This window comes from Neocloeon triangulifer, unplaced genomic scaffold (assembly GCF_031216515.1).
Source record: "Neocloeon triangulifer isolate White Clay Creek 2 clone unplaced genomic scaffold, ASM3121651v1 ptg000014l, whole genome shotgun sequence".
Taxonomy (NCBI): Eukaryota; Metazoa; Arthropoda; class Insecta; order Ephemeroptera; family Baetidae; genus Neocloeon; species Neocloeon triangulifer.
Genome location: NW_026775556.1, coordinates 16105864 through 16120392, shown reverse-complemented (window position 1 = coordinate 16120392; position 14529 = coordinate 16105864). Strand labels below are relative to the sequence as shown.

At 41.3% G+C, this 14529-nt stretch overlaps 1 protein-coding gene across 3 annotated transcripts; it reads right to left on the bottom strand.

The window, feature by feature from the left end:
- Window positions 1-1055: 1055 nt before the first annotated feature.
- LOC132201564 (mediator of RNA polymerase II transcription subunit 13-like) lies at window positions 1056-13342 on the bottom strand. Of its 3 annotated transcripts, XM_059627800.1 has the most exons (24): window positions 13132-13342; window positions 10340-10754; window positions 10152-10236; window positions 9998-10081; window positions 9796-9941; window positions 9274-9600; window positions 8907-9225; window positions 8017-8220; window positions 7421-7602; window positions 6949-7336; window positions 6739-6898; window positions 6477-6632; window positions 6138-6422; window positions 5521-6083; window positions 4414-5225; window positions 4080-4303; window positions 3863-4027; window positions 3561-3753; window positions 3092-3507; window positions 2811-3031; window positions 2617-2759; window positions 2018-2562; window positions 1682-1959; window positions 1056-1625 (listed from the first exon to the last, which is right to left on the bottom strand). In XM_059627800.1, the coding sequence occupies exons 1-24, from the start codon at window positions 13198-13200 to the stop codon at window positions 1493-1495; spliced, it is 6513 nt and encodes a 2170-aa protein (XP_059483783.1). In that variant the 5' UTR covers window positions 13201-13342; the 3' UTR covers window positions 1056-1492. The 3 variants fall into 3 exon arrangements, with proteins under 3 accessions (XP_059483783.1, XP_059483782.1, XP_059483784.1); XM_059627799.1 differs by having other exon boundaries at window positions 8907-9600; XM_059627801.1 differs by lacking the exon at window positions 8017-8220 and having other exon boundaries at window positions 8907-9600.
- Between the last annotated feature and the right edge of the window lie 1187 nt (window positions 13343-14529).

Below are 14529 nucleotides of genomic sequence, written 5' to 3'. Positions count from 1 at the left end.
TGAAGTCTTGACCCCGAGAAAATAAACCCTTGTCAGCAGCAATAATGTCAGATTTTCAGATGAATTAAAAATTAGTGTAATGAGGCGGTGAGCATAAATAATGGTGTATTATAACATAAATTGAACATCCTCCCACACCAAAACAATTACAATTTAAAAACACTAATTATCAAGTTCTTTGGACAGAACAGAACCAGAGGCCCTAAAATTTATATCAAGAGTTTATTTAATCTCCATCAGAACCAAGCCGCAGCGATTGCCAGGCAATCCTGCAATCAGCTTTTTTCTAAGTTACTAGACCAAAAGGGAAACTTAATTTTCGTGCTGGACAGCACAGCTAAGTCACATGCGAGAGAGAAAAAGGCAAGGTTCCGACCCATAGCAAAAATTAACGAACGAAATTAAAATTTTTACAACTAAATGTCGTTTATTTCTAATAATTTGTTAAAATTCCACTGCAACTAAAGTACAGCAGTTTTAAACTCACTTTGTCGCTTACAATTGGGGAGGGACTCACTTTCATAGAAAATGATAATTTATAACAAGTTAAAGGAAGATAACCGCAGCATGGTAGCGCCACCGAAAGCTGCCAAACAAATCTCACCACCACTGTAACGACTACCACCTCTGGAAAACACACTTTGGCCGAAGGGCGCAAAGCTCGACTGCTATTGTTTATATTTATGTATAAATAACTAAAAGTTAACAATTCATAAATTTTTGTACCAATGCGGTGTATGCAACCAAGCTTCAGCCCACCTGAAACCAAGTGTGGTGCTGAAATCGGTTTTAGAGGAATTCGGTAGTGCCCCCATGCAAGTGAGAAAATTAAAAAATGAGACTGTACAAAATTTACATCAAATCAATTAAAAAAAATTATAATTAACAATGCAAGATGAGTGTTTCTCTTGTATAGATTTGACTTGCTCTTTTCCACTTCATTTGATGAGGCTGATCACCATCTTCATCAACAATAATAGCTTTTAATATGCAAATGGTATATACAGTAATCATTGTACATCTAGATTTAATGTCCCAGCACTTGTATGTGTTACCTTTAGGAATACTCAATTGGTCCGAGCTACTTCTTTTCAGAGGATCTTTTTTCCTTGATTTCTACAAAATTGATCTTATCCGATATACTTTTTTTTAGTAAAAATTGCTTACTAGCCCATTAAAAAGTGTGCAGCACATTCATACATTTCAATTTGTGTGACACAAGCTAGACGCCTGATAGTAAAATCATAATTAAGTGAAAAGGCGCGCACCACCCAACATCTCAAGTTTAAAAGGTGTGAGAGAATGTGTTTGTGTATTGACTGTTGACCTCTTTTTGCAAAGTGGTTGCTGCAGCTCTTCTCATATTCGATTCCTATTTGAGAAATAGCTTCTGCATCTTTTCTTTTTAGTCTCTATAATATAGTTTAATAATAATAATTATGTAACAAGTTCTTAATACGAAGAGTTGTTAAACAACACTCGCGCCCGATTTTCAGACGAGAGCAGAAAACATGTGGTACAACTGCATCAGCACTTGCACATGAACAGGCAGGCATGAAAGTCGGTCCTTGGCGGTGTGGTCTAGTGCAAGCCACGAGAGAGCATTGTAGCCTTCCATTACATATCTGACGGAGAAACATAATTAAAATCTTTCCACCGAAATTGCATTTAAAATTAATACCTCAACACATCAGTAGTGTAGATCGAGTCCAAGGGATGCTCGGAAACTGGTGCCTGCTGTTGCAGCAGGTCGTCAGAATTCTGGATTGAGGTACTGTGCAAGTGGAGGGCGTTCTTGAGGAAGGTTGGATTTGCGTCCTCCAGGTGAGGACATGAGGCCCAGAACCATCGGGGCATTTTGCCTGTTTTCGCTGTTGAGACAAAGTAGCCAAGGGCAAGTGGCTGCTGAAGCAACGTCCCAACCTCTTCTTGCACTTCCATGGCAAGGCCTCCAGAGCTCTGCACAGGGAAAGATAAAAATTTATATGTTTGAAAGTGGTTGTTCTAGGTAACTTACCATGCTGTTGGTGTTGCAGGGGTATGGGCTCTGCTGTCCGGGGCCTCCCATCACTCCTGGGCTGCCTGGCTGGGACATTGAGTCCCTTTTTGGACTACCAGTTGGACTTTGTGCACCTTGACCTGGCTCAGGCCAAGCGCTGAAGATGTCGCCAAAGTCTCCATCAATTCCATCCATGACATTGTCATCGTTCAGAGCGCTGAACAGCTCTTCGTCGCCCAGTTCTGGATCGTTGATGTGTTGTTCTTGGAATGCAGATTGCGATGACTGGGTAGTGGCTGATGTGGGGAAAACAAGGATGTGAGTAGCACTGACGTCTTGCGGCGTGGAAAGGCTGCACTTGACAGAAGCCTGGCTAAATCGCTCGTCAGGGGTGAACTGATCAGGCATGAGGCGAAGAGACGAGTCTGGCTCCATCGACACCAAGCAGGCACTGAGAATGCATGGGATGTCAGTTTGTGACTGCAATGAGCACTGGTTGCAAATCTCTTTCAGGTGTTTTGAAGCCTTCACTAAAGACTTTCTGCTTAGCAGCCAACTCCAGCCTAAGGAAGAAACTCGGTTTAAAATTTTAATTTCCAGGAGTAAAGAATATTTACCTTTCAATTCTCCGTGGCCTATCCTCCCCACACGTCCTACTACCAGCCTCCAGGGTTGGACAGTTCTGGACATGATTCCTAGAATAAAGTCCATCAGCTTTTGAAGTCCTACCCTTCTTGCAGAAGCCTTTTTTCTCCTAGTCCTGAAATTCACTGGATTAGTTGTGACCATTTTCATAGTGCAAAAAACAAACCTATGTGGAATTTCTATGTTGATGCAGACAGTCTCAAAAATTGCTCCTTTGTCGTCGGTGCAAGCGGCCATTAGGAACCTTTGGTCTTCAGATAAGCAGTAGTTGCAGTACATCACGGAAGTTTTCTCCTGCTGTCTATCACTATTTGACTCGGATTTATCCTTGGTTTGGCCTAATACGTATGGAGGTGTGAAAAGTCTGTAAGGAGCTCTGTTCTTTTCCTGCAAATCAAATTTCAAGTTGTATGATAACATAATTTCCAAGCACAAATTTTTCTTTACATCTTTGCTCTTTAAGAAGAGATCCGAATTTGCTGCTGGACCAAATCCGGTGAGAGACTTGACATTTGAGATGTGGCTCATAAGCCTGCGGCACTGAAGGTATACTGACAATGCCTGGGCTCTGACAGTGTCAATGTGCTTTTCTTTTTTCCCTTTGGTCAACTCCAGGATCGATTCTAGAGACACAATCTGGACATTCAGGTTGGCACGAATATGTTCTGGTACAGAGTTGAGTATTTCCACGTAGCACCGTAGCAAGCCTAAGCAAGCCAAGCGATCTTTGTCTTCCTCTTCCGAGCCGAAACTGAAGGGATCTACAAAATAAATGACGATGGCTGGAGGCTCTCTTTCCTCATCATCAGGGTGAATGTCCTGCAACCCACCAATGCTATCCCGATGGTGGCCATCTCCATCTCCTTTGAAAGATAAAATATTAGTGGCAGTTCTAATGATGTTTTTACGGTAGTACCATGATCAGTCTTTGGCGTTGAAGGCTGCCGGTCAGAGCTAGAGCCTTGACTTGCGCCTTCAGGTGTTGACGGAGGAGGCATAGGTGAGGGAGTGGGCATTTCTACGCTGGTTTTGGGCTGGGAGGCATCGTTAAATAGAGTTTTGTCCATGGGGATGGAATTCAAATGTGGAGTAAGATGATATCGGCAAACCTAAAGAAACATTTGGTTTAATTGATGATAAAATGATCTTACTTTATTCTTAAGCAAATCATCAAGAAGATAAAAAGCCATTTTGACACTTTTGAAAAGAAAAACTTACTTGAGCATATAGTTTGAGCAGGCAGCTTGTTTGGCTCTCTGAAAGGGTCGAGAACCATTCGTCAACGGGCTCCTTGGCAATTTTAGAATCTGACGATTTCCCCACCCTTAATATGCCATCACGAAGAACTTTGGTGATTGGACAATGTCTTCCAAGACGACACAACTAAAAATTAAAACATTAGAGAAATGTATACAAAACCTAGTTTTATTTCTACCTCATAGATTGCACTGAGCTCCTTGAAGAAAGATCGCACATGGCCTAAAACGTGCTCGTTGTCTGGGGCCACCACAATGTAGGCAACATCTCTGGTGTACGAGTATGGTTCCAGTAGCAGATTTTCCCAGTATTGAATAGCGTAAGGGGACAATGAGACCCAATCACTATCACGGCCAACTAATACCGAAGGTATCGGCTGCGGTTCACACCTATCCTCTGTGCCTGAATTCATATAAATGCGAATATAAGAATTGGTCAGTACAAACATGTTAATTTACAATGTGATTTCATAGAAACAAATTTTGTAACCTTGAAGTAACTCAATTTCTCACCTCGTCCAGCTAATCTGTGGAATTTTCTCCATGTGAGTGGCCCAGACACAGTGTAAGGCGCGTCCCAAAGTCGAGTTGTGCATTTCTGTTGAACAGCCTCTTGCAGCAAAGGTTGCAAATTACGCATGACCCTGATGATGTCTTGATTACAATTTGGACCGCCAGCTCTGAGGAACTGCCACCTGTGAAGAGGCGAGTTTCCTCGAATTCTCATGTCATCACTGTTAAGTTTGCACAAGTGCAAGGCATCTGCAGACTGCCTGCCTTGATCGAGGGCCATCAAAGTCACATCATTACCGTCACTAAACTCAAGTTTGTTTAACGTCCACAACAAGCTATCACTAGTTTTGCAATGCCTAAACGCAGTTCTGACCAAGGTATTAACTGAGCTTTTAACGAAGACACACTGATCTCTTATCAGCTCAAGAACTGACTGAGGTACAATCTCCAAAATGGAATTGCTTGGTTCGGTAGGAGGGGGAATCTGCTTGGCAGCAGCATTCATAGAAGCAGATGGAGCTTCGAGCTCGTTGCCTCTGCACTTTCCAGCAGAGCTGACTGCTGAAAGGCTGGGCCGTTTGCGATCAATGCATTCATCCACAAACAAGGGACCAGTTATCTCTATCTCATCCTCATAGAAGAGGCCGGCTCTATGAGACAGTTTACGATTAACCACAGCACTGAAGCCACAATTGCAGCGGATCTGGTCTTCGTCAGATGAAATGCCGCCTCCAGCCTCAGGTAGACATAAGTCGGCGCCACGAATGTTGCCAACAACTTTAGGACCAGCATTGCAGACGCACATTGTGCAACTGTAATTAAAAATGTTAAGAAATTTTAATTGTTATGAATAGTAAAATAATAACATTCAATAGATAATTATTTATGGGTAGAGCATGACTGAAAAAATACTTCAGATTTCCGGTTTGTGGGAAAATCAAAATCATTTAAATTAAATAATGTATTGAAATTTGCCATACACATTTGTTCAACGTTGGGAATAAATTTTTTTAAATAATTTTTTCATGTATTAATTTGATTTAATATGCATAATTTTCAATTTATCTGCATGGAGAATCATAGGTACTGTAATTTTTGTTTGCTTACCTATCAAAGTTGTGATCCCTGAATACGTGCAAGCTTGAGTCTGTCAGCAAAATGTTGACCACAAGAGAATTAGCCTCTGGAGCTCTAGCTGCGATCACAGCAGCCGAGAGAGGACCAGGCTCTACTGAGCTCACGCTCTTGTTCATGTACGGAGCGTTCGACGCTGGACTGGCCAGTTCGTAAGGGGGAGGCAGAGCTGGACGATGGTGAGGATGCATCACTCCTGGCGCCATTCCAATGGGACTTGCTTCCATCCGGCCGTACGGACCCATTGGAGACCTCATGGCTGCAGCTGGAGAGATGGGCGAGATGCCAGAGATGGGCCGTGAAGGTGGTCTGTGAGGAGCAGCAATCGGTCCAGGTATCATTGGTCCAGGAGGCATGTGATTTTGAGGTTGATTTGACTTCTCTTGCATCTGAAGCGGGTATTGCCAAGCAGGTTTGTACTTGGGGGTAGGTATCAATGCAGACAATTGCTGACTCGGCAGATTGGTAAGCGGTGCATATTTAGAAGATCCAACCATTTTGTACATAGCCACTGGCTTGTAAACATATGACCAGTCCTGCAAAGAAAAAATTAGATCATAAATACACTAAGTCTTAAATTTAAAAATTACATCAATATTCTCCTCGGTGGGACTTCCTAAATTTGCATAAATCTCTTGCTTGATTCTTGGAACATGTGCAGATTCAGAAGCATCAAGCATTGACACATCAGGCTGACCACAAGGTGAGGCAATTGGGTTGTGTTCAAGACTCGGTGGGGTTGGGTACATTTTTGTCAGCTCCTCAACCTTCAGAATTCCAGTACCTCCGCCGCTGCCTCGTGGTGGCTTTACTAGGGTGATGGTTTGCTCATCTCCTGGCGCCTTGTTTGAGCCGGGAGGCGTTGGCACTTGAGGCTTCAGGGGTAATCTAAGTTAGCCATTTTATTGAAATTTATAGTGAAAAAATACCGTCTCATCGCTTGAGGTGTCGTCAGAGTTGTCAAAAATTTGATCTAGATCTTTATAGGATGGCTCTAAACCGCGACTAGTGAATAAATCACTTGGGGTTTTGGTATTATCAGGGTCGTCATTGAACGGCGCCACTCCTCCTTTTTTATCATCATCCTAAAAAATTTGATGATAGACATTTATAATAATAATAATAAAAATGAATGAATGTTAGTAGCTACAAGACAAATTGAAAATTAAAAATGGAAAAAAAATCATTTACCCCAGTAATTGGCTCTTGTTTGACAGCAACTGGTAACACGCCTACTTCCAAATTTGCAGGTCCTACTTGAGTTGTAGGTGTTAAGTTTTCAGGGAATGGACGTGCTGTCTTCTCTTGCATCTTCTCAGCAGCCTTGTACCTCTTGACAGGGTGATTCAACCTAACAACGAATCTTAGTATGAACTGACACAAATTAGATTGATGTATTACCAAGCATTCATGGTGGAATAATCATACAACAAGTCAGACGGTTGATCCTCGTCCTGCATGATGGATTCGTAATCTTTAGAAGCCAGGATTGGTCTCTTGAGGAAGGAGCTGAGAGTGGATGATGCCGTGGGCATTGAGGGCACATGGCCGGAGCTTGCACTAGCTGGTCCCATACTATCGGCGGGTTTCGATGGCTCCACGCTAGAGTTGGTGGGATACGGAGAGAATACTTGGTTTGATATGGACGACACAGATTTGGGCCCATTAATATCTGAAGGTGTCGCAGCTGGGGTAACTTTGTCTTGAGATTCCAGAGGGGTTGTTGGCTGAGCGCCACTAGGCTGGTTGGATGAAGGTGGGTGCGGGCTCAATGTTGGCATGGTGGGATCTGCATAAGTTTTGTGATTAAAAAATAAAATGCTTATTTGTGAGAAACATTTTTTTTTTGTATGAAATGAAAAAATATACATACCCGTAGCTGTCACAGATGCTGGCTGAGAATGAGGATTGTGAAGAGGTGACGGGGCAGCTGATGGTGGTGACCCAACTGATGGAACAGGCAAGTCACCACCACTTTGCTGCATGCCAGGAGTCATTGCTTGGTTTACCCTGTAAGAAGGAGGTCCACCAGCTGGTGTGGTAGGTTCAGATACTCTGCAATGGCAATTTAAAGAGTTAAGAAAATGTTTCGATCATTTGAAAAATATTGATGCAGCAAAAATGATGGAATGCAGCTAATGCAAACATAAATGATAAATAATTTTAAATGGTTATCTTGCAATTTACGTAAAATTTAGTTAATAAATTCTAATTAAATCAAAATTAGAACAATGATTAATATTAAATAAGCATACAGACAAAGAACAGAAGTCTATCTAATCAAATGAATTGCATTCAGCAAGCAGGAGAACTACGTTTTCCAAATCAAACATGAAGCTAAAAAAAAAATCGATTAAAAAAGTTCAAATAAGTGACAAAACACCTCAGTTACAATGAATGAATGACGGCGACATCATGAGAATGTCGCAGTAGTATTAATGCAAAATAAAACTATGGGTGGCTACAAACCTGGTAGCGGGCGTTGGTTCGAGCTCCGCCAGCCAGTCATTTTCCCCAAAATTCGGGTTTCGATGGTGGTATGGAGTGATGCTTGAGCACCCACTTCTCCACCCCCGGTTTTTTTCGCTTTTCTCACCCTTCAGTTTCAAGCCTGAGTTACTAGTGCTCAATCCACCACTTTTATGGAGGTTTGATTGATTTACTTTTTTACACCTGCAAAGTGGCAAATAAAAGTATGCAGACACTTATTTGTGGCACGAGAAAGAGAAAAGACTAGTGGCCATACCTTGTTAGTGAAAACTTAACCATTAGAATTAATTTGAACTGCTTTTGCAGCACAGGTATTTGATTGTTATGCAACAGATTATGAATGGAAATTTGATGCATAGTGCTCTTAAGCGCAATTTAAAAATGTTGCAAGAGAGAAATACTGGTTTGCCACAATAATTAATGAAATGTTGCAGTTGTGAAGTGAAATGGTGCGCTTTAAAAAGATGTAATGTTGATTAGCTATATTGGCATTGAAATTAATAGTGTGGCAATATATTTTGGAGTGTAAGACAAGAAGATTTTAATATTATCTCACTCATAATACAATTTGAACTTAATGCCACTGAATCACCTCTTCTGTTATCTAATTAAAGAATAAAACCCCAAAAATAATTTTAAAAAAGGGATGTGTTTTAAAAAATAAATAATAAATACTAAGTTTAACTGAATTTGGAAACATGCCAGGCATTTTGTAATAAATAAAAAAAAACTTGTAACTACAATCTGTGCAATAAAAATAAAGTCCAATTTTAGTTGTTTTGCATGCACCAAGAGACCAACGTAAATAAGAATAATGTCGAGCCGTGACAGATTGGAGACAAAGAATGCATAAAAGGAAAATAACTCACTTTGAACAGGAACAAGAAACTTTCTTGGATGGATCTTGAAATTCCCAATGTCCAGCCGGTTCCTCACCTCCCATCAAGCTGTCCGAGTCAGAGGGCTGTTGCTGGCTCGAGAAGGGCGACTGCTGACTGTGGTTGAGCGAGTCATCCTGCCAGACACGCTCAGCCAAGTTCAGCGGTTGCTTGTTAGGGTTGGTCAGAGCTATGGCCGGGTCGGCCAGCAGCTGAAGAACAGGGCTCGAGTGCAGGGAGGCCGGTTTGAGCGGCGCTTCCTGGGACTGAGGCTCTGCAACAGCAGCTCCTACGGAGCAACAGGGCGTGTCTGATTTGAGACATTTAGCCGACTGCTGCACTGATTTGGGGATGTTACCAGGCGCTGCGCCGCGAATGATGGCTCCTCCCACGGCCGAAAGCTGGACGCCTTGCAGTATCGGTGCTGAGGCTGCAGCATTCAGGTTGGGGTCGTCCATGTCAGTGGCTAACACAAAGCATGTTGGGTAGCGCATTTTGGCGCCACTGACAATAACCTCGACGGCTAGGGGAAGCGGCAAGTTGTCGCCAGGCTCTCTATTGAGGTACTTTGAGTTGATAGGGTAGAACTGGCGCCACTCTTCGATCAGCTTCCGCGTGTAGCTGTCACTTGTTTTGAACGTCTGGCCCGTGAGGATACCAGACATACCAAAAGGTGCTAGAATAACTGCAAGGAGAACTTGTTTAGTGTCTTCATGGCTTTTTCATTTATAAAACCTCTAAAAATGAGATATTTCAATTTTTGGATTTGATAAAATTAAATTTATATAAATGAAAATTTAAAACTTTGGAGGATTTAAATAATATTAACAAAGAAATTGCTCTAGATGTAAACTGAATTAAAAAGAATGCAATTACAAACCTTGTGAACCAGTCGCTGATGCCTGGGCTGCCAAAATGTGCTGCCTAGTCAAGGATCTGACAGGCGGGTGTTGGCGCACATCGACACTCACACAGACAGTACTCTCACCATGAACAAAGAATTGGAAGGAGATGGAGAGATGGTCGCTGATTCATAAATAAATTTCAATGTTTTGCTATCATTAAAATAAATTAAAAGTTACCTTTTATCGCTGATCTTTTCATTGTCATGGTATGTCTGCACAAACCACTTGCCCAGACGGACAAAATCATGAGACAACAAGCATCTAAAATTAAATCAAAATATTATTTTTAATAACTACTTTTCAAAATAAAGAAATATGGCAACTCAAGTACCGTTCAATTAGGTTGTGCAGAGCCTTAAACAGCAGTGACCGACACTCGTAAGACAGACCACTTTCCCACGATCCTTGCTCATTATCTAAATTAAAATTGATAGGATGTAAGGTTATAATTTACACAGGCTGATTCAGTATAATATTGCAATAAAAATAATATGCATTTCAATATTTTTGAAGACTCACCTGACACAAGTTTGTCAAAGGCGACCAGATTGGAAAGGTCTGGCTCTTCACCATACCAAAAGATCCAGAGCTCTTTGCTCGAGTGCAGTGAAAGGGTGGTGTTGGGGTCGGCAGACTGCGAATTTGCCGTCTGAGGCATCATGGGCGCCACCGGCTGCCGCATTTGATGAAAGCCCCCGCCCATGGCGACCGCCTGCATTGGGTCCATCATGAAGGGATTGTTTGCGGAGGCCATAGACGCTGAGGGCTGAGGTTGCGGCATCTGCACACGCCGCCACACACAGAGAATGTCAGCGGCCAGGCATTTCGAGAAGGATGAGAGCACTGGGTCTTCCAGCGGGTCCGACGACGTCGAGGCATACTGGGTGCTCTCAGTGTACAACAGCTTACGCCATTTGATGCCACATAAATCGGTCTGAAATGAGTGAGTTGAAATTAATAAACAAAGTTCATTTATCGAAGCGCCGGAATAAAATAGACCTGATCCCTAAATATGTCATACTTTATTGTTGGAGCCTTGATCACATTCCAATCTGACTTTAATTGGAATGAATATATTTGAAAAATAAAATATTTTAATAAATTACAATTTTTAGATTAATTAATATATTACTGAGAATGCGTTTCCCAAAACACTAAAACACTTGCATTATTGATATAATTTTGCTTTCACTTCTACTGGGTTTTATGTCTACTTCAGTGTTTTTAGGTGGGCCTATCACAGTTAAGGTTGTTGACTGCACCAAATGTTTATGTTCAGTTCATGCTCTTTTACACTGCAATCCAAGAGTGGGGGAGACTCCGGAATTCATAGTCTTTAAGGGGAAATCATCTTCTAAAACAACGACAAAATCTACCTTGGAGGAAACATTGTTTGAATTTCTAATGCCAGATAAAATAAACAAACTTTTTCTGACTTGCACAGCATTTTTTTTTATGCGCCACAGCTCGACTTGAAATTTTATCGCGACTCAAGATCTAGACGGTCTGTGTTTTGGTGAATGGCCTAGCGGTTCCTCCTGGCTCATGAAGTGATTTACGTCGCGCAAGCATAGCTGTTTCTCTGTCTTTATTACGTGACACTAACGTCAGTATTATGAGCAAAGTGCATTTGAGAGAGCTTGAAAATTGAAAGCTAGAAAAAAATTCGGAAACCACGGCCACACCTGACCTGCTTGAAATCCAAATTCTACAAAAAGGCTGTATAAAAAAATATCCAATCGTTTTATCAACGAGGAAACGGCGTCGCTGTTGCATAATTGTGCAGCGGACACGTCGTAGTGTTTGTTGACCTTGAAAATAGCCTGAAAAAGGCACATATTGTGCGCTTACTAAGTGGGCAACAGGTATCAAAATCAACAGCAGAGCAATCACGGTTTTGAGCTGGCGATTCCACGCTTGGTAAAATTGGCGATATTTTGGCAAAGATGGTGTTGCACTGTCTTAAAAAAATAATAACCCACTCCCACCGCGAGAGCCTGACCTACATCGAAAAAAAAATAATATGAATAAACTGGAATTCTTCATGAAAGCAAACTCTCGTTATATATAATACAACAAAAAGCAATGATTTAATAATTTGTAATCGCGTTTTTTTTTTAAAAAACGATTGAAAATTATTTAAAAACTTATTATTATTTAATTAATTATTATTCACAAAAAATATCCCAAGTAGTACTAATAAATCCATCATTTCTTTCGTAATTTTTATTCTTTATTTCATATTAGCATCAATTTAAATTCATAGAAATATATTTTAATGATAACTGAAGAATATTAATTTCTTGGGCTTGAATATTGAAATTTTTTTAATTTACCTGCTTATCACTACTTTTAAGCCTCAATTAGTGATAGTGAACATTTTTAGCAAACAATTGTTGCAAAAATTGCTTTATTTATTTCGTCTGTACTACACAGCAATAACTCGGAAAACGTAACTGGCTTACTGAATCTATCAAGGTCTTTGACCTAGCAATAATTACATCAGCCGTGATGAGAGCGGTGCCAAGTAAACACACGAATTTTAAGCTCGGCCGCTACATTTTGCAAATACTGCGAAAATCTGCAACCGAAGTCACGATTCTAAGACCAGCTCGCTTCGAATCATCGGCGCAACAAGCAGCCGACAAGTGCATTGCGTCGTGTTGTGATTCCGACAACAAACTTTCGATTTTTCGTACTTGCGTAGAAAGACATGCCGAGGCAAATGAAAATAAAAACCGAGAATCACGGGGAATCGGGTTAAGTAAAATTTCAAAACCACACACAAGAGGACAAAAATAATATGCAACTGTCCGAGAGTTGATTAAGGCGCAAAAGTGCAAACAATACTATCTTGAGCATCTCTTGTGTGTGTCGGAATTATTGTGACACCGTCACGTCTATGCAAAACCAGCAGCTCAATCGAGCTCCCCGGACGGGACAGCAGACGATTTTGACAGATTTAACACGTGTAGGCAATGCCCTCACGGCGGGATTCGGCAGCGAGGTGTAATGTGCCAAAATTTCGGCGCGGTTGAGATCTAGGGCATCACCCTGAAACGAAATCGGTGCGTTTCTCGAGGCAAGGGCACTCGCACCAAACTGACAGCGGTGCAAACATTCGGCCTGTTTTGCCGCCCGAAGAGTGACAAGTGGCGGCCGTCGGGTCATGGGCCGGCTTTGAACGTATCCCGTCGGCGGCCGGGAGGCGGCCAAGCGTGAAAACTAGGGTCCCGACGGCCGCGGTAGGTTCTTTTTCCAGAAGTGTGTATGACATATTTAGGTGGCCGAGAGCGAGCGAATGCACTCACCAGTGCGAAGAAATTCGTGTGACAATCCTCCAAACTGGCCCCGTTTGTTTGATGATTGGGATGCGTCATTGTAAACCAGGCATCTTGCTACACTTTTATCCAACATCCACACGAAAAACGTGCCGAATTCACCCGAAAATACAGTGCAATCCCTTTACATTTAGCCGTGAGTTTCACTGAGTCAATGGCGACTGCAATATGGCGGCCAATGGCGGCTGGGAACAACAAGCGGTGATGGATCGGGCCTTGCCATTGGTCCGCCCCCGGTCACGTGACCTATCGAACTTGCGAGCTTTCAAAAGTTTCGAATTGGGATAGGAAAGGTTGTTTTTATTCCAGGCACCTTTTTCGGGACAAGCCTGCGGACGCGTAGGGGTACTTCAGAGTCGACCCTTAAGTCGGCCGAGTCATTTGGCCGCCGAACAATGGCCCTTTGCCGATTGTTGGGCATGACAGATCAGCGCGCAAGCGTAGGCAATCGACACGATCGCGAGCGAGCGATGCTCCCAGAGAAAGGGCAAGCTTGCGTGGAGAGAGGGGCATGGTCCTATTCTTCTCTACGGTCCCATCTCTTTCAATAGCGGTAGCGGCCGACCTGATCTGGGCCGATCGCGCTTTACCGAATGTAATGCAAAACATAGCGCTGGCTGATTCGGTCCTTAAGTGCCTGATGAAAGTTAGAACGTTTTATTTTAATTAAAATTACGTTTTTAAACTGGTTGAGAAAATAAATTGCATTTTTTTTATAGTTTTTGTTTTTATAAGAGTGATGTAGAGTTAAAAGAGAAATTTTACAGGTTTCACTTAACTAATTTTTATAAACAACATTACTATTTTTTTACTGTTCATTTGAAAAAATTAAGCTAAATTGATAATTTTCTATTATTATTTTACGTTTGAATATTAAAATCATAAATTAATATTACTATATTAAATTCCACAACGCATTCAATGTAAAGAAGTAGCGAAAATATAGATGCAATTTAGACAACTGCGCGTTATGCTGAAACATACAATAATTAATATAAATGCAATAGCCGATATATAAAGATTTTTTCTTTCGCACTTTTATATCTAATATTCATAATTGCTTTATGTAAATTGAATTAAAATTATTCATTTCACAAGCGAAACAAAAATTAATAACGCATTTTGTTTTATTATATAGCTATGTTCAGGCTATGCTGTGGATGGAATCTTCGTTGATCTCTGAAGTTTTAGCAAAATTCTTGCTAGGGGCGCGTCTTTTTTTTGCCAACAATTTCTTTGAAACAATTTTTCCATTGTTTTTTTTTATACATATTTGAACGTCAACAAAATTGGGTTATAAAATAGAAAAATTAAAAACAATCATAATTATTGTAATGATTACTATGATAACTATCATATTTATTTTAT